This window comes from Sus scrofa, chromosome 4 (genome assembly GCF_054392235.1).
Source record: "Sus scrofa isolate SSC_HxYL_T2T_F1_AM1 chromosome 4, Sscrofa_HxYL_maternal_Yorkshire_Landrace_v2.0, whole genome shotgun sequence".
In the NCBI taxonomy this organism is placed as follows: domain Eukaryota; kingdom Metazoa; phylum Chordata; class Mammalia; order Artiodactyla; family Suidae; genus Sus; species Sus scrofa.
In genome coordinates, this window is record NC_139386.1 from 75936814 (window position 1) to 75961225 (window position 24412).

Genomic DNA, 24412 nt, shown 5'->3' on the forward strand with positions numbered 1-24412 from the left:
ACAGCTCTTCACGGGTCAGAAATAAAGACAGTGTTTTCGTTTTTTATTTTTCTTCTGTCTTTTTAGGGCCGCACCCACGTCACATGGACGTTCCCAGGCTAGGGGTCCAATCCGAGCTGCAGTTGCTGGCCTACACCAGAGCCACAGCAATGCCAGATCGGAGCCGAATCTGAGACCTACACCACAGCTCACATCAACGCTGGATCCTTAACCCACTAAGCAGGGCCAAGGATCAAACCCATGTCCTCATGGATACTAGTCAGCTTTGTTAACCCCTGAAGAGAGTGCATTGATACCAGTCTGTGGATCACATTTTGAGTAGCACTGGTTTAACCAATTTGCACCTGGGTGCTTTGCTTCTTGCAAGGGAATGCAACCTAATAATACTGAAAACATAATAACTCATTTACCCAGATTTCAGCTTCTATCTATTGAGCAACTCCTGTGTGTAAATCAGAGAACAGGCAAGTGAAGAACACAAAAATGAGGATGGCAACAGCCTTTTCAATCCTACAATAGGGGCAAATATACACAAATAATTTTTTTTTTGTCTTTTTTTGCCTTTTCTAGGGCCGCTCCTGTGGCATATGGAGGTTCCCAGGCTAGGGGTCAAATCGGAGCTGTAGCCACCAGCCTACACCACTACCACAGCAACACGGGATCCGAGCCATGTCTGTGACCTACACCACAGCTCATGGCAACGCCAGATCCTTAACCCACTGAGCAAGGCCAGGGATCGAACCCGCAACCTCATGGTTCCTAGTCGGATTCGTTAACCACTGAGCCACGACGGGAACTCCACAAATAATAATTTTTGAAAACACTAAAGAGCTGTAACAATATAGAATATTGGCCCCAAGTAGCAATTCAGAAAAGATAACTTTCTTTAATATAAAACATATTCATTTGAATGTAGAATATTATCTGCCAACAGCATCATGGCAAATAATTAGAGCAAAACATATGAAACTGCCAATATTTGACCTAAACCCCTAAAATTTCACCAGGGTTCATTGATGTAGGAATCTGTTTTTTTAAAAAAAAAAAAAAAGGTGCGTAAGCTTTCCATACAAGGAAAAACGCTGTGCAGGAAAATCAAATTGAGTGATTTACTCTATTGCTACAATTTTGAGTCATAGCTATGTGAACCAAAATTTCAATTTTGAACACAATGAGAAAGTTCTATTTAATATTTGTTATAAGCCAAAAACCAAAGCTATTACACTTTTGAAAATAATATAACATAGTGAAAATATGCTTCCTTTAAAAACAGTTGTTACACAAGAGCAATGATAGATGTGGTTGGATACTTCAACTCTTGAATGGGACAAGTGCTACCATTCTCAAGAGTGCCCTTAAAAGACAGGGCATGTAAGATTAACTCTTTCATGCTATGCTTCTCTGAACATGTCTGAAATTTTGATAATCTCTATTTAAAATTGCCATTTTTATGTGTGTATATTTTTAGAAGGATTTGCCATCTTTTTATGAAGAAGGTATGCATGTGAAGAGAGGCTTCTTCAGTTTTTTACTATGGAAACTTCTTAGCAAGAATTTTAATGTACAAAAATTTAACAATTCTAATAAATAAATTAAAATCTAGATTTTAATACATCGAGAACCACTTCACACTTTCTAAACTAGTGGCTTTAAGATCTGTTTCAATTGTAGAACCCCTTTGGTTACCAAGGCTGGTACCCCAGAATCATACCCCTGCCCCTCTTTGGAACAGAAACCAATTACTCTTATCTAAGTTTCAAGAGGAGGCTGCAAAAAAGTAAAAAGCCAAGAACTGGTTAGAATCAACTAGGTGCACGACAGTGGAAGATTTGACTTCCTGTGGATCTTGAGCCTCATTATATGCTGACATACCCACCAGCGCCATGATGGTTGAAAACTTCCATGACAACAACCTGAAAAGAAGTCCATACAAGGACTGAAAAGGAGAGCTGCCATCAGTTCCAGGTCCAAACTACATCCCAGTTTTCAGGTAACTCATGAATATTCCTCCCATTCTTTCTACTTCCCTCCTTTTACTTAGATTCTCCTGTACATTTGGTGTCTCCACCCAAATTGGGTTGAGAAGTTAATAGCGAACTAGGTTCCTACTTCTCCATTCCTGGCCATTGAATAAAGCCTGTGCTGCTCCAGTCTCAGCATCCATTTCCTTATTGGCTGTGCGAATCCCATGATCCCAGGGCAGGTCTGGTGGACCGACTTGTTAACACTTTCCCAAATAAAGTCTTATTTGGATTTTAGAGTTCTACAAAACAGAATCTTAAATGTTCTGCTTAAAATGCCATGAGCCTTCATTTCCTACAGAGTAAGATCAGGAGTGGAGCCCAAGTCTCCTTGTTGGTGTTCCCTTTTTGCTCACCTCTGGAAGCCTAGGGACACTTTCTGGGATGGTCCAACTCCTGAGGACATCCTAGCATGTGTGTGAATGGGCACACCAGTGCAATGGCGTATTTTTTAATGGTCACACCTTGTTATTCCTTCTCTTGAAGAAAGCGAGGTCAATTGTTTTGTCACCAGAAAACTCCATTTATTTATTTACTATTTTTCATTAATTTAAATATTTCTAATGCTCCATGTGCTTTAACCTTCTACTTTGTTTACAATAATGCTGAGCATAAATCATTTACTCATGATTGTATCAGTTAATCCTATCAAAACTGGCTGACACTGGGCCACCATCCTTCCCACTTTGTTCCAGTATCACTTCCTCCAGGAAGCCTCCCTGAGTCCCTAGCTCTCAGGCTGGGTTAGGTGCCCACTCAAGACCCAAGAGCCCCTAGGGCTTAGTTCTGTATTGCAGCATATTACACTTGATGTTATCAATTTACCTGTATCTGGTCACAAGATTATAAACTCCTCAGTAAAAGGATAATTTTTAATTCGTCTCATAGACAGTCATAAATACAGAATGGAGAGTATGAAAGAAAAATTGTTTCAAACATTTTATTAGGTAACATCACCATTCATCACAATCCTACCATAAGTTTTAGCGAAAAAATCTCCCACGTATATTATAACAGTTACTCATGTTATAATTCTCTGTGCTTTAGACAACTACCATGACTGGACTACATTTTGTTATCACACATGTCACACTTACTGAGGGGAGGGCTATACGTGCCCTCTTCAGCCAGTGTCTGGCACTGTGCAACATACATGGTTAGCCCTCAGTCAATACCCTTGCATAAATTCATGAACAAATGAATAGATGGATGGGGGGATGACTGTATGAATGAATGAAATAGCTTATGAACTTTAGTTCAGATCTATCTAGTCACAATTCCCTGTTATGATTCCATAGATGAGGCTCTCAAAAGCCCCACAAATAATCACATTGGTGGAAGTGAATTAATTTTAAGTGCTCCAAGCCTATCAAAGCAGAATAAAAATAATTGAAAATGAATTAGCAATCAGGAAAAATCTGTGCTATTATACAACATATTATTAATCTTTCAGGCTCACTTTCCTCTACACAAACTTGATAGAAAGTGGAAAACAAATATAAGACAGGAAAGGTAGAAGGAAAGTGAGAGAGAGGAATGAATGAAGAAAGGTGGCAGAGAGAAAGAAGAGAGAAAAAAAAATGACCTCCCCCCTTTCAAATAAGAACTCATTCTAAATCAGTTTTATGGATCACGGACTATCCTGAGAAATGTGTCCTTGGGGTGCTGTTTATTTTCAGTATGGTCCTATATGACAAATGCAGGAATTACATTGCATATTTGAATCTACTGACTTTCAGATACTTAAAATCTCAAGCCAAACAGACTGGGAAGGCATCAGGCAATTTAAAAGTTTGAAACTGCTTGAAATTTCCTTGTGCCTTCAAATCTGAAGCCACTTGATTACAGTTTTGATGTTATACACATAAATGAACATGTGTATCGAAGACAAAATGCAACCAAAGAAGTTTCACTAATGTAGAGCTTCCTAAAGACTCTAATTTAGTGTTACAAATTTAAGAGTGAATAAGAGACGATAACTAGCTCAAAGACATGATTAAAATATTTAAACTGTTTTATGTCATATTTAAATGAGATGATATTATTTCAAATGTACAATTATAAAAGTAAACAAATGACAAAAAATATTTGCTTCGCAAGTATCATGTGCCTATTGTGTATGTGTTGATGTTTACTGAAAGCTGCATGGTTTGCTTTTTTGCCTCCAACAAGAGCTGCGTGTTAATTTATTTTATGTGTCAACTTGACTAAGATAAAGAATGCCCAGAGAGTTGATAAAACATTACTTCTACTACAGTAGAATATTAGCAAACCAAATTCACCAGCACATTAAACGGATCATTCACCATGATAAAATAGGAGTTATACCTGGAATGCAAGGATAGTTCAACATATGCAAATCAATGTGATACATCACATTAATGCAAAGAAAGAAAAGAATCATATGATCATCTCAACAGATACAAAAAGTATTTGACAAAATTCAACATCCATTCATCATAAAAACTCTTAAATTAGGCACAGAAGAAACATATCTCAACATAATAAATGCCAAATGTGACAAACCCACAGCCAACATCCTATGCAGTAATGAAAAACTGAAGATTTTCATTAAAATCCCAATAAGATCAGGAATAAGACAAGGATTCCCCCTCCCACCACCCCTATTCATCATAGTATTGGAAGTCCTAGCTAGAGCAATCAGGCAAGAAAAATAAATAAAGGTTGAGAATTAGAAAGGAAGAAGTAAAATGGTCTCTATTTGAAGACTATATGATTTTTTATATAAAAAATACATAGAAATATATAATACATATATTTATATATTGTATTAAAGTATAAATTTAATACATATAATATATTATATTTCATATATATATATATATATATATATATATATTCCAGCCATAAAAATATAAGACAATCCTACCACAACATGGATGGACCTTGAAGGCGTTATGCTAAGTGAAATAAGTCAGAGAAAGACAAATACTGTATGCTCTCACTTATATCTGGAATCTCAAAAACAAACAAACTGATAGAAAAAGAGATCAGACATGGGATTACCAGAGGTAGAATAAAGTTGGCGTGGATTGGTGAAAGGTGATCAAAAGGCATAAATGTCCAGTTATAAATAAGTATTATGGAATTAATACACGACATGATGATTATAGTTAACACTGCTATATGATACGCAGGAAAGTTGTTAAGAGAATAAATCCTAAGATTTCCCATCATAAGGAGAACAGCTTTTTTCCTTTCTTCTTTCATTTCTTTATATTATATTTATTTATTTATTTATTTTGTCTTTTTGCTATTTCTTTGGGCCGCCTCTGCGGCATATGGAGGTTCCCAGGCTAGGGGTCGAATCGGAGCTGTAGCCCCCGGCCTACACCAGAGCCACAGCAACGCAGGATCCGAGCCGCATCTGCAACCTACACCACAGCTCACGGCAACGCCGGATCGTTAACCCACTGAGCAAGGGTAGGGACCGAACCCGCAACCTCATGGTTCCTAGTCGGATTCGTTAACCACTGCGCCACGACGGGAACTCCTTTATATTATATTTAAATGGCATGACAGGTATTAGTTAAACCTATTGCTATAATCATTTCACAATCTATATTAATTAAACCATCAGGCTGTATAAACTCATACAGTAATTCATGTCAATTGCTCTTCAGTAAAAACGGAAAAAGCATCATTTCTAGGCATGCCCGTGAGGGTGTCTCTGGCAAGAGATTAGCATTTGGATCAGCAGACTAACTAAAGCAGAGCCCCCCAGGAATGCTGGTGGTCATAATGCGATATGTTGATGATCTGAAAAGTACAAAAGGGAGAGGAAGGCAGAATGTGCTGGAACACCTGTCTTCTTCTCCTGCCCCTGAACATCAGCCCTCCTGGGTCTCAGGCTTGGACTGAATCATGCAGTCATATGATACATAGCTTTCCCGGTTCTCCAGCTTGCAGACGGCAGGTGGGGACTTAGCGTCCATAATCACGTAAAGCAATTCCTATGATAACTCTCCTCATATATACATATAATACTACGCACACACACATAACAGTTCCATTTATCAGGACAACACTGACTAATACAGGCTGAATCTATCCTTTTAGACAAAAGAAGCTCCAATCTATTCTACTCTTTAAGTCGTCATTGAAATAACTTGCAAAATCTTCCAGTAAACGTCACAACACTTCTTGTCCAGACAACCATGTTTACAGAATTTGACCACACCTGCCACTTTTCCAGAAGAGAATAAGTATAGTCACCGCCATGGCTCTACTATGGAAAGAAAAGCAAAAGGAGTGGTAAAAAGAAACGTGTATCTACTCTCGGGCTCCAGGTAGTAATTTTAAACAACGATGTGGCAAGCAGACAGTTAAGAATTAATCACTTGCACAGCTAAATGAACTCCAATACCTTTTCTGTAATGGCACCTTTTAGGCACCTGTTTTATCTACCATGTGCTGCCATAAGGTGTAAGTTTCTGATATCACTTTTCTCTTATGTCAAGGAAATGGCTGTTGTGGAAATTTCACATGGCTCCCCTCTCAGCTATGTGGGTGGGAAAGACCAGATCATAAAACACTGCTCCAGGTGGCCTCTGAGAGCCTCCATAAGAGTGTCACGCTCCCAAAAATACAACTGAGGGGAGAATTCATGGTGTGACACAGGCAGATGGTGATCACAGGAGCGGCTGCAGAGACACTGTTATGTTGTAATTTTACGGTCACCACGGACAGCTGAACAGATCAAGCTGCAGCTGGGGTCAGCTGAGGGAGGTACCCCGTGATGAAAGTCAGTCAGTATGTAAACCTCAGTGTCTGCAGTCTTCTCTGTAGTAAGAGGCTGATGCAGAAAGCGCAGGTAGCGGATGTAACTACACATGGTGCTAAGTTAACCTCAATGGCATCTTATTATGTGGCTAGGCCCAGTGCAGTACTCTAGGTTAGACGCACAAATGTCACGCCCTGGGAAGCACCAAGAAAGCCTGGGAACCAAGTGGGTAAGGAAGAACTAGGGACCACTCTTGTAAGGAGTCTTGTAGGTCAGCCTAAGTTTCTCTAGTCAGTCATCTTGCTATTCTATTATCTCTCCTTCTTTCTGCCTCTGAGAAAAAGTTTTAAGTATATGATTTAAAGTCTTAATGGGGACCAAACGAGGAGCTGAAGATGACTGATGTACATACTATTCTGTCAATAGTGGCTCAGTAACTTGGGTGGGTCAGAATATGCAGAGTGGGGACACTGATTCCAGGGATGAAGAAAACACAGACTAAAGCAGGAGGAGGTGAGGCAGGGGGAGTGTCTTTTCCTCTCCACCTTCTAAGGCAGTTCCAAGTGATGCTAATAATCCAACATTAGGCTAAATAATCTGAATTCTTTCATTTTTCCTTCTGAACTATTTCCAAATTAGCATTCCCTGTAAGTTGTACATTTCTTTAACTATTTCACTCTGAGAAATGTGAAACTATCATATTCTTTTGCTTAAATATATCTTATCAATGCTAATATGGAATTGCTACATATCATGCTTATGTTTAGGCATTTCAATATTCACTGCTGAAAAATTATTACACGGCTGATTCGTCTTTTGCCTGCCCCTTATTGCTGTTCAGATCTTTATCTCCAGGACCTTCTCGCTGATTGTTATTACTGCACATAATGGAACTGATAGGTGACAGTGGAGTTTAATCCTATCAAAACCATTGTTTCCCCTCTACTTGAATGTGATAGAAAAAAAATAAGCCCACATATCAAGACGTCCTGAAAATGTCCAAAGATTTTATTCCTTAGGCTTGTAGATGAAGCATACACAATTTGCCAGGATTTACTGCACTATCTTTTCACTCATTTACTTCAATCCAGAGAACCTACCTCCAATGACGTCTAGCTGCTGCTGCCCCCTTGGATTAAGTTATATCACATTAGGAATTCCTGTCATGGCTCGGCAGAAACAAATCTGACTAGCATCCGTGAGGACTCAGGTTCGATCCCTGGCCTCCATAAGTGGGTTAAGGATTCAGTATTGCTGTGAGTGTGGTGTAGGTTGCAGACATGGCTCAGATCTGGTGTTGCTGTGTTGAACCCCCTGCCATCTGGTTGTAATCTCCCCCCACCCAATAAGGTCAATGTCAAGGAATCACGAGTACCTTGGAGAAAATTGTGGCTACAAAGCAACTAACCACCCACCAGCATAATTCTGCTGCCTGTGGGATAATGGTTCTCCATTGCTTTTCCTTTCCCTTTGGGTCATGGAAAGCACACAGACATCAAAGGTGAAGCTGAACCTAAATCTGAATTACAGATTGTCTCAATTAAATATAATGCAAAGTATATACTGATTAAATGTTCATAAAAAGAACTTTAACTACCATTCTCCTAAGGACATGTTAAACCTTTCACTGGGAGAATAGCCATTAATCACATTTCGGGGAAGGGAATAGAATGACAGGGAGTCTGGGGTTAGTACATGCACACTGTTACATTTACAATGGATAGGCACTGACGTCTCACTCTATAGCACAAGGAACTATATCCAGTCTCTTGGGATAGACCATGATGTAAGATAACATATAAGGGAATGTGTGTGTGTGTGTGTGTGTGTGTGTGTGTGTGTGTATACATACATACATACATACACACACACATATATATATATATGAATGACTGGGTCACTATGCTATACAGCAGAAATTGGTACATCATTGTAAACCAACTATAATTTTTTAAAAGGGAAAAAAATCAAATTTTATGATGACTAAAAATATAAGAACTATAAAGGCTAGATAAAGTCTGACAATATGTTTAAATATAATTATCCCTTCATCTTTAGTATGGTCCTTTAAAGTCTGCAAATAATATTATTTCTTCAATATAATGGGACAAAAGCAAAGCATCTTGAATTAGAATCCACGCATATTTTTTAACCACAACCTAGTTCATCATTAATAAAGAAAATATACTAGGAAAATCAACATTCTGTACTTACTTTAAAAAACTGAGCCATTATTTACATTTTAAACTCACCCAAACCTCTGTCCTCCAATAAAAGTATCAGCAGCAGTGAAGGAGTTAAAAAGTATGTAGAAAGACACTTTAGGACTAGTCAAACTAACATATCAATAATAGATGACCAGCATGCCTCTGTATGATGTAGTCTGTGAAATGTTACAAAACCTAAAGTTTCCTACTTATAAAATGCTTCACCAGAGCCACGTGTGAAGGACAGATCCCCAAGGAGGACTCCATCTGTATTTCCAACCACAGCTCTCTTCGAGGTGGAAAGGCTGTGAGGGCATCTTTGCAGGCTTCCTAATGGTTCAGCGGCTTCATCTAATGCTTCCCCCTAATTGGCCCTGCATTTAAGACACTCAGACAATGCTGTGGCTGCAACATTTAGATCTTTGACCATCATACACTCCCAGGACAAGGCAGAGGTTCCCATCAGAGAGCAAAAAGGGTTCGTGGCTCAGAGTCTTACAGAGAGAGAAGATGCTTATAAGTAGAGGTCCCGATGGTATTAGAAGATTTTAGCTGGACAGTTGAAAGCATTGTCAGAAGTGGTTCATCTGCTGAAGAAAGTAGAGCATGCAAAAACTGCAGACTACTGGGTCTGCAGAAAGCTTGCATTTCATTCTTTTGTTTGGGGATAGATTGGGGTGCCTCCTGAGGAACTCTAAAAATACATGTCCGTCATGAGGAAAGCAACCTTCTGCTAACAGAAACAGAAGGAAAGAGAAGGCTGCTTCAAAGAGTTAAAACGCCATTTCTTATTACCTAAGTCACTTGGATCATTTTATTTTATTTTAAAGATTTTTATTTTTTTTTCCATTATAGCTGGTTTACAGTGTTCTGTCAATTTTCTACTATACAACAAGGGGACATATTTAAAATCACATCTTATGGAAAGATTTGCTTGCTTAAATAATCACTCTTTCCAACAAGTTTAGCCCAGGGAAAAAACTCTCTCTTTTAATCCAGTCTCAAGGTAACCCACGCAAAAGCCTGCTACCCGCATTTGCTCATTTCTGATGGCTTAAGCCACCTCCTAACATAGGGTTTCTATGTACAGCATAATGTCTCCACATTTTTGTTTTCTAGACTATAAATGGGAATAATATTAATATCTGCCTCCTGGAGGCGCTGTAAGGATGCAACAAGGAAACTGAGGGGGCCACAGGCTTTTATTCCAGACTGCAACCATGATTACTTTTTAATAATCAGAGAATCAATTTTGTGAACCAAGTATCTTCTAGTGTGTTCTTAAGTAAAACAGCTTCACAGCGCTTCCTCCAAAATTGAATATTTAGCATTTCAAGGTCGGGACATTGGAAAATTGAAGTGCATCCTAAGCCTGGAAGAATCCAAGGTGGCATAAAAGGGTATTTTGGTCTTTCTGCCTTTGACTCCTTGACTTCCCTGTGGAAGGAGCCAATGAGGACCAACAAGTGGGCAGGCGGGGCAGGTGGGTGCAGAGGCCAGTCCCCCTACCCTCATGGGAATCAATCAACACCCACAGGCAGAGATGACATTCCCTCTCAGTGAGGGATTCCAGTTAGCCACCTAGAAGTGAAACCCACGACCCATGATCCATTCTGGATCATTCCGTCACAAATCAGTTATCTGGGGGGATGCGAAAGCTATTGTATAAAAGGAGTTAATATTGGAGTTTTTGAAAACAAAAACTTCTCCATTATGTGTATACAATTCTGCAGATGCATTCAAAGCAATAAATAAAATATTTAGGTTAGGAAATATACTTTCTAGGCACACACTCATTAGTTACATGAAGGGCTTATAAATCAGTTCCTACATGTCCCAGGAAGAAAACTGGCTATCTTCTGATGAAAGACCCATCCCAGGGGTGGCTGGTAAATGTTCGGTAACTGGCTCTGAAGCGAGAGGAGGTTCTGATCGGAGGTTGTGTACCTTCATGATATAAATACTTCACCACGATTGAATTCTTGCTACCAATATGGTGTTACCAGATGCAGAGTTGGAAAGCGAAGCCAAGCTGTGCGCTGTGACACAGAATTTCTACCACAGACACCAGAGGTGGAAAATCACCCCTGGAGCACAGGCAAGAGGGCGATGCAGTAAGATAATTAGAAAAAGTTGAGTGCTGGGTATGTATTACTTTTGCTTTCGACATAATTTAAAATGTATATAATTAATGATTAACAACTGGCTCACAGAATTTCGGGAAATGTTGAGTCAACTCTTCCCCCACTGATGCATCCTTGCTTCCATCTGCTACTCAGAATGCAGAATACAGGGCAGAAATCGAAACACAAGAATCTCAATTTAAATATGAGGAGGACTTGGTTAACACTGAAAAGTTCCAGTCTCAGAGATATTTAAGAATCAACAGGAACGCCTTTGGTTTTGAAGATGCGTGCGTTGTCTTGCTGTAGTGCTACAGACAGGTCCGGGTAATTTCTTAAGGGTCCCTCCAATCTGAGACATCATACCTTTCATAAACTATAATTTGCAAGAGCCCTGTCATCAAGAATTTATATTTTAAATACAAACTGATAAAGAGTTGCCATTACCAAGAATTTCATATTTCCCATTATCTTAATTACGATCAGTCATAGCCAGTTACCAGCACAGGAGATGTAACTTCAGTGCAGAGCACTCCACTTTGCACCTTAATTAACTGGTTTAACCCATGCAAGCACTTATTATGCTACATATGAATCAATACCAAAGTACAACCATGTCTCCAATGACTGGAATAGAGAAACCGGCAGAAATATATTTACAACGTATCATCATATCCATTAGGCCCAAACCTCTTACCAGAATCTGATTGCTAAAATCCTATTCCCATACCTCTTGTTAACAAAGGAACGGGTCATCTGTGTGCGACCATTCTTAATACAAGCACCTGTGGATGGAGGGAAGAAACTCAAACATTTCATTTTACTTAATGACTCAGGAATGCAATTCATCAGGAAAACCATCCTAAAGAGTGCTCCTCTAGGCAGAAGGGAAAAAAAAAAACAAAAACCTATGAAAACAGAACAAGATCATTAATGTTGCCATGAGATCTTGCCGCTGCTTCATTGAACAAAGGACCATTTAATTCTCGCCATCAGAGCCCTTGTCAGTTATCTGCACCCCTGTTGCCCACTAGCCTTCACCCCCATCTCCCTTTACCAATAGATGCTTCTACAAATCAAGGAACTGGGGATTCTCTTGCAGGAGTCAAACAGAACAGCAAGCTGCTAGTTGGAGGGTTTCACCTTCCCTAACTTAGTCATCGAGTAAGACTCAAGGCTTTCAGAATTTTTTAAACTACGCTTAGCTTAAAATATCCGTTCTCCAATAATCTACTAGTCTTCCACTAAGAATGGTCCATTAAAGGACATCCAGGGCCACTCTCCTATTTTATTTTTGCATCTTTGCCAAATATATCAAATTAAAAATGTAAATTAGATAGTTTGTGCTATATGTCATTTGCTTGTTCTACCATTTCACTGGCATTTTGAATACCAATCACTGACAAAGTGTTATCTTTTAGTCTAATGTTATATTCTGTTGGAAATGCAGGAAGATTCACACACATTAGCATCAATTAGTGTTAATGGGGATTAAAAGCATAAATTTTTGATGCACTCAAGAAAGAAGATCCTCATTGACCTGATCAAATATTTGCCAACTAGTTTCCTCCAATCTGACACTCAAAATGTCTTCCCAATAATTTGAAACCCTCTCCTTTTTTCAAAATTAATGTTAAAGTGACTTTGACATGTAGCATAAAAACTATTACAAGAAAATCAAAACAAGCAGGAGTTTCCCTGTGGCTCAGCGGGTTAAGAACCCAGCATAGAGTCTGTGAGGATTCAGATTCAATCCCTGGCCTCACACAGTGGGACAAGGATCTGGCGTTGCCAAGAGCTGCAGTGTAGGCTGCAGATGTGGCCCAGATCCAGTGCTGCTGTGGCTGCAGTGTAGACCACAGCTGCAGCTCTGGTTCGACCCCTAACCCAAGAACTTCCATGTGCCACCAGAGCAGCCTTTAAAAAAAATAAATAAAAATAAGCAATTCAAAAAATAATCATTCGTGGTTCTTCTTTTTAATCGTCTTATCCTTGTCTAAATTCCTATACATCCTAATTTACCTCTGAATTGGCTTTACTTTGAAAAAGATGAATGTATTGATTCTCCTATTCCATATTATCTCCACAATGATCTCAGGCAGCTAATTTTCAAAATACAAAACGAAAAGGCACCCAATTCTCCAGCCCTGCACCAGATGGCCCCTCATGACAAGCAGATCAAGTGTGAGATTTCTGTCTGACACAGAACACCTGTGTGCCCACACAAAGCCCACAGCCCTATATGAAGGCTCTGATCAGGTATACCCTGCTCCATATCTTTCTGGATTCCTCAGGTCTTTTGGTCATCTGTTTGTTCCATTTTTCTTCCCAGCACTATTAGTGCTTCCTTCATTGTCATATTGTTGGGAAAGCCCTCAAATTTGGTGTTTTCCTGTCTGATTTTTTACCTTTAGTGAGTAGTTTTTTATTAAAGCACTAGAAATCCTGCTTTTTCAAGCAAGATGTTTACATAATCTGGATAATTCTTCAAATCTTTCCTGGAGACCTAAAACATACATTGTAAAATCTGCAAGAGAAAAGTGAAAAAATATGGACAAAGCAGATCATTTTTTAAAAAGAGAAAGTACTACTGAAATTATGGGGATAGCAAGCAATGTATTTTTCAATCTCTTCTGATAAGGATTATCCCACAGGGGAGGGGGAACTAGGCAAAACAAAAATCCACATGGAAGTGACCAGAATGAAAACGACTTTATTAAAACTGAGGACAATTAAAAAATCAATAGCACCTGATATTCTCTGAAGAATAAAAGAAAAAAGTGTATGTAAATATTTCCATTTCTGTGAATTTTGTTCATTTCCATGTCCTTCAGTTTTACCACTTGGAGTCCTGGTTTCTGTCCGGTTCTCATCTATCTTCACTCCCTCTTGAGCAATCTCCTCCAGGGCTTTCATACCAGTTTTGTCGTGGTGCCCAATTCTGAATATTCAGTCTAAAGTCATCCTCTGAGTTCCAAGCTCATTGATCTGACAGCTCCTTGGCCTTAGGTGGCGGGGTCTTAAAGGGTCTCAAACAAAACTTGCCTATCTCCAAGTCAACACCGCTGGCTCCACCTCCATGCCCCCATCACCCAGTTTTCCCACTTTCAGTATAAAGCACCACAATTCAATTCTGTGACACAAAATGTGTAGGTCAACCTGTTAGCAAGTCCTAGGCTTTTAGTCCTGAATCGTGTCTCAGGTCCATCCCTTCCCATCTCCTCTGCTACTACATGCAGCTGACTCTCTGATGGCATTCTCTCCTGCCTGGAACAACACAAGTCTTCCTGTCTCCTGTCTCCCCGCTTCTTCTTGCCAATCTATTCTCTATTCAACAAGGACAGTTTTGCACACACAGTCATTTGACACCATGACTCTATTTTAAATGCTCCAGTGCTTATCCATTCTAAATGTAATAGTCTGCATCTACTTACAGCAGCAGAATTCAGCACAACCTTGTAAATCAACTATACTTTAACTCAAAAAAAAAAGATTAAAAAAATGCTCTGCCAGATTTGCGTCACTCTTTGAAGGAAGTCTGATGTCACCGCATATGTCCAGTGCCGTCTCCTCAAAACACCAGATTCCTATCACATCTAAAATGTGCATTGCTCTGTCAAAAGTGCAGACTCTGCACGTTTGGTGGCCTCTGCTTAGGAAGTGTCCCCTCTCTCTGCAGGACAGAGAATCCTCCCTGACCCCAGCTAGGACGAGCCCTCCCTATTTCTCTGTACATATTACACTTTTCATCTCCGCCACGGCACTTTGTAATCAGATAATCTCTGTTCATGTGTTTATGGACAGTCCTTCTGCCCTCAGATATCAGGCATCTGAGGGTTGACAACAAAATAGTTCCCACCTGTACACCCGGTGCTCAGGACTCCAGGGGTACCTGTTGAATGCTGTGGATGATTTCAGGTACAGGAAGCAAAAAACACAGTAAAGAGAGTGCAGATTTGAATCTGAACCCTGGTTTCATCCTTTACTGGCTGGAGAGTCTTGGGCACGTTGCTGAACCTCTCTACCTCAATTACAGAATCTCTCAAGTGAGTGGTTGGGAGAACCACGTGATTTTACAGATATAAAGAATCTAGAGCAATGCCTGACACATATAAAACACTCAGTGAAGTGTAGCCATTCATTGGCCTCCATTTATTCTCCAAATATTTCTGGAGTGCTCACCCTTTGCAGGGAGGAGAGGAAGATTCTGCGAGTAAATCAAAGTCTTTGTCCTTTGTGGACCTGAAATTCAGTAAAAGAAATAGCACGTACACAGAGAGCCATGTAATTCATGTCCTTTGAAAATAAAAAACCCTGAGACCTGTGTTAGTTTGCTAGGGCTGCTGTAAACAAGTACTGCAACTTGAGTGGATTAAACCACAGAAACCTATGGGGTTATGGTTCTGGCTAGAAGTTTAATATCAAGGTGTCGGCAGGGATGTTTCCTCCTGAGGGCTGTGCAGGAGAGTCTTTCCCACGCCTCTCGCCCAGCTTCTGGTGGTCTGCCAGCAAGCTTTGGCTTTCCTCCACTGGAAGAAGTACCACCCTGTCCTCTGCCTTCATTCTCACACAGCTTCTTCACGTGTGCCTGCATGTGTCCAAATTTCCCCTTGACCTAATCTTAACCAGTTACACTTGCAGTTTTCCCTTCACCAGACAAGGGCAGGTTCTAAGCCACTGGGAGTCAGGACTTCAACATAAGAATTTGAGGGAAACACAAACCAATCCATAAACCCATAAGAAGGCAACACTGCTTAAGCAAATTCAACACCCTGAAGGTTCACAGAAATAAGAAGAGAGCTGTACACGGATCTGGAATTGCAGAAAACTGGCCAGGGCAGAATATTATAATGATTTCAACACCAATCACATTATAACTAAAGTCTCATTATTAGCCAGAACTTTAATTTCCCTAACCTTTTCAAAGTTTCATAAGATGAACCAGAGTATTTAAATATAAAAAAAGAAATAGAAACTAAATACTCCAGCCTTAAAATGGTAAATTCTCTCCAATTATATCCCCAATCTGGGGAGGGTGGAGGCAGATAAAATGTGAATGTGGCCATAAAAACTTTGCATTTGTTTCTCCAGCTTCGTGGAGGAGCTAAGGAACCATCTTCTAATGGCCCAAACGGTGACTCAGCCATCAGCAAGCAAGGAGATTCCCTTCAGCAAGCGAGTCCTCCAAATGCCATTCCCCTCAACACCCACACTTATTTCCTGCTTCACAGCCCCCATCTTCCAAGAGTCGGTGGGAACGGAAGAAAAAAAACATGAAAGGACAACAAAAGACAGCTGCTTTCACTAGATCTGGGAGTCCTACCTGGCAGTATACTGGAGCAGGCTTACGTTGGCTCAGAGTTTGTTAAACTTTTAGGAATCTGTGACCCAATTGTTAAATATTACCATTAAAAAAAATAGCAAAAACTTTCAGTAAGTCATATTAAAAAGAGATGGACTAAATATTTAGAACATACCCTTTCCTCATTATTTTACTGTGTTTTCCTTTTTGCTTTTGAGGTTATTTATGCCTATTTTATCTCTTTGAGGGAAATACTATACCAAGGACTTACTCCAAACTGACCAAGGTGGAGTATTTACACCAAAGAAATTGGCAAGTGCTGAAAGTCAGCATAACATTGTTTTGTTGATTGCCTAGATGTTAAGAAAATGATGGAGAATTTTTTCCTGCTAATGTGCATTAAACCTAAAATGTGTCATGTCATTATGTTGCCAACAGCACAAAAGAACTGAGGAGATATATAATCAAAAAAATGGGCAGAGGACCTATATAGGCATTTCTCCAAAGAAGACATACAGATGGTCAACAAGCACATGAAAAGTTGTTCCACGTCACAAATTATTAGAGAAATGCAAATCAAAACTCCAATGAGGCACCACCTCACACTGGTCAGAAAGGTCATAATCAAAAAGTCTACAAATAACGAGTGCTAGAGAGGGCATAGAGAAAAAGGAACCCTCCTATTCTGTTGATGGGAAAGTACACTACAATCATTATGGGGAACAGTAGAGAGCTGCCTTAAAAAAACTAAAAATAGAGTTACCATATGATCCAGCAATCACATTCCTGGGTATATATCCAGACAAAATGAAAACTCTAATTCAAAAAAATACACACATCTCAATGTTCAGAGCAATAGCCAAGACACAGAAGCAAGCTAAGTGTCCACCAACAGAGAAACAGATAAAGAAGTTGTGGTACATTACACAATGGAATACTACTTAGCCATAAAAAAATATATTGGTATTTGCAGCAATATGGATGGACCTAGGATTATCATGCTAAGTGAAATAAATCAGACAAAGACAAATATCATATGATACCATTTATATGTGGAATCTTAAATAATAATACAAATCAAGTTATTTACAAAACAGAAACAGACAGTAGACATAGGAAACAAACTTATGGCTACCAAAGGGGGAAGGAGAAGGGATAAATTCGGAATGTGGGATTAACAAATATACACTACTATATGTGACACCGAGAAATGACAAGGATTTACTGTATATCCCAGGGAACTATATTCACTATCTTGGAATCATCTATAATGGAAAAAAATATGAAGCCCAACACCTGAAACGAACACAATATTGTAAAGCAACTGTCATTAAATTTTTTTAATTGAGGAAATAATTTTCCAGTACTTGAAAACTATTACCCAAAGCAGCCAAGAATCTGCTCCGATGTTGGAGGAGCCCATGGAGAGGATGTGACCTCCAGCTGACCCTAGAGCCAGACCTCACGCCCTCCCAGCCCTTGGAATGTACATCCTGCCCACATATGCCTAGAGAAGGTGCCCTTCCAAGGATGCACGGCCCTGCTAGAGCGAAGTGCTGTTGAGACCTCGGAACAGTAGACATGACTGAACTCAGTAAAGGCCTCTAAATAAACCTGTAATATTCTGGCCGCGGAAGACAGAGAGCCCCTCCTCTCGAGCGCAGCTGCCCAAAACAAGCCTTACGAGCTCCCCTGCTCATGAAACCTGCCGCCGACCAATCAGGAGTTGCCTGCTTCTTCTGGCTCTCCTTGTTCTCGGGCTATTCAGGCCAGATTAGAATTTCACCTGTGAAAGTTCCTGAGGTTTCCAACCAAGATCATGTCTCTGACATCAGGAAGTTCCAATACCATCCCCTTGTTTCACTTTGCTATTCTTTCTCAAAGGAAATAAACATATTAAGCAGCATGTATGTCAAAACCACAGAAACAAGAGCTCTTCACATTCATCAAACAAAAGAGTCTGCCAGAATTAATCTGCTTTGTAGAATTCACAATAAAGTGGACTCCATATTTTACTATTTTTATGTATCAAAGTCAGTGCAACAATCCTTTATAGATGTAATATTTTGATGTCTTATGTAATAATGTAATGTATACATACATGTTTTATTTTGTCCAAGACCCAACTAGTAAACATTTATCATCACTCTGCTGTCTCCACCATCCAAAAACTTGATTTGAAGAAGTTGTTTAACTCTATGGGTGTCACCTTCCTCATCTGCAAACTAGTGAAGTGGGCACCTTCCTCAGAGAATAATTTTAGGGATAAAAAAAAAAATGTTCATGCAATAAAATAAAATAAAATAAAATGTTTACCTGTATGGATCACAAATGTTCATTACCATCATCGATTCAGCAATATGTCTGTTTCTAATATGAGCACTCCTAAGGATTTGTAGGGATAGCAAAAATGGATCATGTTTGATCCTTATCCTCAGGGTGCTTAAAGTCTAGTAATGTGCAAAGCACTTAAAATAGTGTAAGAGGATGAAATACATTCTAACAGAGGAAAATGCACTATGCAATCAAAGGAAAAGTGATTGATTTTAGCTGGAGCACCGGGGAAGACTTTATAGAGAAGGTGGAATTTTGAAATAAGCTTGGAAGAATAAGTTGCATTTCCATCAATTGAGAAGGTATATGTGGAAAATGGAGCCATTCCAGGCTGATACATGAAACACCAAACACACTATTGTCACAAGTATTCCAATATCAACTAAGGAAATCATAACTATTGGTACATTTGCTGCATCAAAAACCCTTCCATGTCATTTCCACGTGAGACAGAAAGCATTATGCCATGAGAGATTATACAATCCAGTATGCTTGTTCTGCATATTCAAAGGTTGGCTAAACATTTATTCAGTGTCCCCAGCTTGTAAACCATGTCCATTTCTAATAACCAAAGTGCAAATTAGCTTCTGGCTGTCTTTCCTTAATGAAAGAAAACATCCATGTTCCGGTGAATTTTTAAATTATCTTTTCAGGAAAACTCAATAAAATACAGGACAGGAGGGCCCCTTCCATAGATTTAAAGAAAAGGAGCCAGTGACTTCAGATGTGTCAGTACATAAATCAGGCACACATGTAAACAATGAAGAGAGCGTCTAAAGTGAGGGTTTAATGGGCGAGCAAAACACTGAAGCAAGAGAAAAGTGAAACCCTCTGAAACATTCATGGGTACAAGGACTAACTACTAAAGAAAGAGCATTATTTTGTCGCTCAGTTAATGAGTCTTGCAAGGGTTGACATTACTCAGTCAAGTTCACTGAAAACCTTTTTCCTCTTGCTAGTCAAAAATATGCTAGCTAATGTTTGTGACTTTAACAGAGAACACTCGGAAGAGAGCTTGGCCAAGCTTCCAGAATCCGTCTTAAGAGGAATAAAAGGGAGACGTCTATGAATCTCTCACACACAAAAGTCTCCCATAAGGTCTGTGGCCTTGACCTCAAGTGACTAAGAAAGAGACCACAGGGCCAGGCTAGGTCCCAACAGGACGTACGTTAAGAAAAGCACTGGCTCCACACTGAGAGCCCTTCCACTCTGCACCCTGGTCCCCAACTTCCCATCACATGCATTTCTGGCAGGCCACCGCGCCTTCTCTCCCTAATGACAGCTGTCAGTCTGTCTCTGTCTGAACACGAAAAATTTCAACAACATCCAAATAGAAACTATAAGGCCAGGGCTGAAATACTGTTCAAAAACACAGAACGCGCCTTCGGCTCCTAGGGCACCCCCTTTCAACCTGCCAAGAGAAGAACCACCTGGCTCTTAAGGCACACTTAGAGCTGCTCCGTCTCCTCGGACGGAACCTGGGCATTCCCACGCATCTTCTCCTGCCCCCTCATTCCTGGAAACCACCCCGAGAAGAAAGAGCCCACCAGCCCCCAGCCCCCGGGAAACTTCGGCGGGAACGCGGAGGTGCTAAAGCCGGCCGGTCGCCCGAGGGGCGGGGAAACCGCTCCCTCCCCCGGCGCCCGGGCAGCTGCCCCCGGACCTCGTGGCGACGCCCGGCGGGGCCACGGGGAGACCGCACCCTCCCGCAGGGCTGGGCGACCCGAGGAGCGCCCGCGGCCGGAGGGTAGTGTGGGTCCGAGCGGCGGGAGAGCCGGGCTCGGCCGCCTCCGGGCGCCGCGGGTCCCGGTGTCCCCGTGTCCACGGAGGGAGCTGGGCGCCGGTCCCGGGGCAGGAACTCACCAGCTGCAGCGCGCAGAGGCAGATGAGGGAGCAGCGCCCGGAGCAGCAGCCCATGGTGCCCGCGGCGTCCGAGCGGCGCGCGCCGCCTGAGATCCGCGTCGTCCCGCGCCGCCGCCTCCCGACTCCGGAGTGGCCCCCGCCCGGCGCTGGCCCGGCCCGGCCCAGGCTCGCCCGCCCCGCGGCCGCCGCTCGCTGCTCTCGGGGCCAGGCTCGCGCGCCGCCTTTGTTAGTTTCCCGGGCGGGCAGGGGTCAGTGCGGCGCGCTAGACTCGAGCGTCTGCCGGGGGTCCCTGTAGCCCACCAGCGGGTCTGCTTCTTCGGGTGGGGGAGCCGGCGGGAGGGGCGGGGGCGGAAGGGAGGCCACAGATGGTGAGTGGGTGGAAGTCTGGTTAGGGGAGGGGAGTATGTGGGAGGTGGGCGTCTGAAAAGTGGAGTGGGGGGTGTGCGTGTGTGTGTGTGTGTGTGTGTGTGTGTGTGTGTGTGTGATGGGAGGGAATGAATGAGAGGGAGTGCCCCGGAGGAGGATCGGCTGTCTTGTTAGGGGTCTTTGGAGAGAGACGACGAAGAAAAGGAGAATGAATATGAATGAGAGTGACTTAGGCAGCCGCGGGCGCTGGAGCCTCTCCGCCAGCGGAGGAACTAGGGGGACCCGGGAGGGGCTTTCTCGCGGGGGCTGTGCGGGGTCCCTGCAGGGGAGGCGCGTGCAGAGGGGACACGGTTTGGCCGAGGTGCCCTGGAGGTGGGGAGGGTGGGAGGTGAGACGGCTCGATGTCGGTGGAAGAAGGGCCGGGAGACGGGAAGCCGAGGGTGGGCGAGCGCGCGGAGCACGGGCCGAGCTCCGAGACGGCGGGCTGCGGGCGCGGGTGGGTCGGCTCGGTCGGCGCCGGGCGCGCAGCCCCGCGAGCGTAGGGCCAGAGTCGCTGCGGTGCTGCCCGGAGGGTGCCCCTGGTGGAATCCCAGAGGGCAAGCTGGACGAGGCGGATGAGAGAGAGGCGTTGCGGCGGCGAGGAGATGCGCCCGCAGGGAGCGTGGCGACGGAGCGGGACGCTGCTAGGAGACCCGGCTTGTGTTTGTCACCTAAAGGGCTGCTAGAGATTGTCCCCAGGCGTGAAAGCAGAAGATGCGTGGCTTTTTTCTAGGAATGGAGAATGTTTCCGGGATGAGGATAAATATGATTTCTTCCCAGGGAGAATTCAACTGTTTGAGAGGGCCTCGGAACTAAGACCTGGTCCGGGATAGCGAAGACCCCGACTAACTCTCCGCGAACCGCAAGGCGACTCCCTTGCGCTCTCATCACTAGATGAGAGCCTAGAAGTTTTGCGGCGGATTTGATTTCTTCAGGCTCAGTGTAGGATTTCCTGGGCACATTGGCTGTACCTTATGAAAGGAGCTCGCACATCTAGAAGAGCAGGAACCGGCCTCCCAGCCAATTGTCTCAAAAGAGGCTTTCTGCGGAACTTGGCCCCAAAACCTCGTTCTAACCCACTGCTGCCCTCCTGGGTCCTTAGTGGTAGCTTAGTGAGGAAAGGAGAGCGATCTCTGCCGTTTTTTTAAAATTCACTCCATGTATGGAAACTCTGCTCAAACATTAAAGGGAGTTCTCTTTGGATTGGTTTTGAAATTAACAGGCTCTTTCTGAATTGTGCCTTCAGGACTTGAGTTTATAACTTATAACTTAATAGTTCCCAGGAAAATCGTTTCATGCTATCTTTGAACTATTAGGGAAACACACGAGTAAACAGGATTTGGGTCAATGAAGGGGTGGAGAACATTCACTACTTAGGCTCCACCTCTGTCCGTTGTTTTGGAGAAGGGTAATAATAGAGTGAGACGACTTTTTTTTAGTATTTTTATATTTTTAATTTTTACTTTTAAGACTTATTTATTTATTTTGCTTTTGGGGGCTGCATTCACAGCACATAGAGGTTCCCAGGCTAGGGGTCAAATCAGAGCTGGAACTGCCGTTTACACCACAGTCGCAGCAACAGCAGATCCAAGCTGCAACTGCGACCTACACCACAGCTCACCGGAAACGCCAGATCCTTAACCCACTGAGCAAGGCCAGAGATGGAACATGGATACTAGTTAGGGTTTATCACTGAGCCACAATGGGAACTCCCAGAAGCCTTTTTTTTTTTTTTTTTTTTTTGGTTTAACCCACCTTTTAAGACATCAGAGATCAAAGATTTTGGATTATGAGGGCATGCTTCTTTTATGCACAATAAACATAACTGTCACCGTTTATGATGAATGAAAACAATAGGAAAAAACAGACCCTGACAAATTTAGCATATAGAAAAGGACAGTGCAGAAATTCCAGGCCACTGACCCCTCTGAAAGATGTAGCAGGCATCTGAAGAGAGGACATGACCTAGTCTGCCTACAACTTCCAGAAATTACAATAGCCTCTTCACCTCCAGAGATTGTGATAATGGCCCTTCCTTCCCCATCAGATTAGGTACCTTTAACCCAATATCCTTTTCATCATCACTTTCTTTATTCATGTAGGAAGTTCCAAATTTGCAACTAAGATGCACTGCATCCAGTGCACCAGTCTAAGTGCTATGTGTATATTATTCACTTATTTAATTCTCATAACAGCCTTTGAAGTGGGGCTGTCAGCATCCCCAGTGAAAAGATGTGGAAATGGGAACAGGATATCCTGCGGCCACTGAATGGATGAAGAGGAGCACAAAGCCAGGTCATCTGACTCAAAGAGCTCCTTGACTAACACCTTGACCGCCATGCTGCCTATGACTCTTAGGACACCAATGACACCTGCACTGGAACTAACTGCTCCCTAGGAAATAGGCATGGTAATTTGCATTAACCCCACCCCCAGAGTCATTGCCACCTACCTGGTGTGATCCCAGGGGACCAGGAGGTCCTCTTGGACCTTTCCTTTTCCTAATGCCCCCTCTACTGATAGATCCAGATTGAAACTGCTTCTTCTTTTTTTTTTGGTCTTTTTGCCATTTCTTGGGCCACTCTTGCAGCATATGGAGGTTCCCAGGCTAGGGGTCGAATCGGAGCTGTAGCCACCGGCCTACGCCAGAGCCACAGCAACTCGGGATCTGAGCCGCGTCTGCAACCTGCACCACAGCTCATGGCAACACCGGATCGTTAACCCACTGAGCAAGGGCAGGGATAGAACCTGCAACCTCATGGTTCCTAGTCGGATTCGTTAACCACTGCGCCACGACGGGAACTCTGAAGCTGCTTCTTTATATAGTTTAAGACAGTTGAACAAATGCATTTGACTTTGAAAGAGAGAAAGCAAGAATTCAGAGATAGCAGAGTGCTAATGATAAGTCTAGAAATTGTGTGAAACTACCTCTGTTTGTCTCTGTGGTCTCTCATACTCATTTTCTAAATCGAATTTCATCATGAACTAAAAATCTTCCTCCCCTATTTGTTTCCTTCCTTCCTTGACACTGCCCTCAAATATTTCTTCCTTGCTTCTTTTCTTAATGGCTTTTATGTCACAGGCTATGCTGGCTGCCAGGTTTGCAAAGCAAAGTGATATACTCCCTCTTTTCCCCTCAAGGGCTAGGAGGTGGGAAGTCAGTGAAGCAGAGCCCACTTGGCACCGAGTCTGTCATTGGGTCTCCTGCCTGTACGGGTAAGGGAATACCTGTCTCTTGGGGAAGGGAGAGAGGAGAGCAGAAAATGACCGACCGAGCCATGGGAAGGGTGGGGGGGTCTAGAGAGGATCTTGGAAAAGCTGATTGAGGAGGAAATTGTAATGGAAGGAACCATCAATCCCATTGTGGTTGGTCGTGCCACTTCCTCACTGCAGAATCTCAGACAAGTCACTTT

The 24412-nt window shown here is 42.3% G+C and overlaps 1 protein-coding gene across 3 annotated transcripts in view; it reads right to left on the reverse strand.

The window, feature by feature from the left end:
• NKAIN3 (sodium/potassium transporting ATPase interacting 3) overlaps positions 1-20933 on the reverse strand; it is a 571670-nt gene extending 550737 nt beyond the window's left edge. For all 3 annotated transcript variants that reach the window (XM_021089314.2, XM_021089313.2, XM_085022310.1), the window contains exon 1: positions 20595-20933. In XM_021089314.2, the coding sequence (XP_020944973.1) occupies positions 20595-20648 (54 nt within the window). In that variant the 5' untranslated portion in view covers positions 20649-20933. The remainder of the gene's footprint in view (positions 1-20594) is intronic.
• Between the last annotated feature and the right edge of the window lie 3479 nt (positions 20934-24412).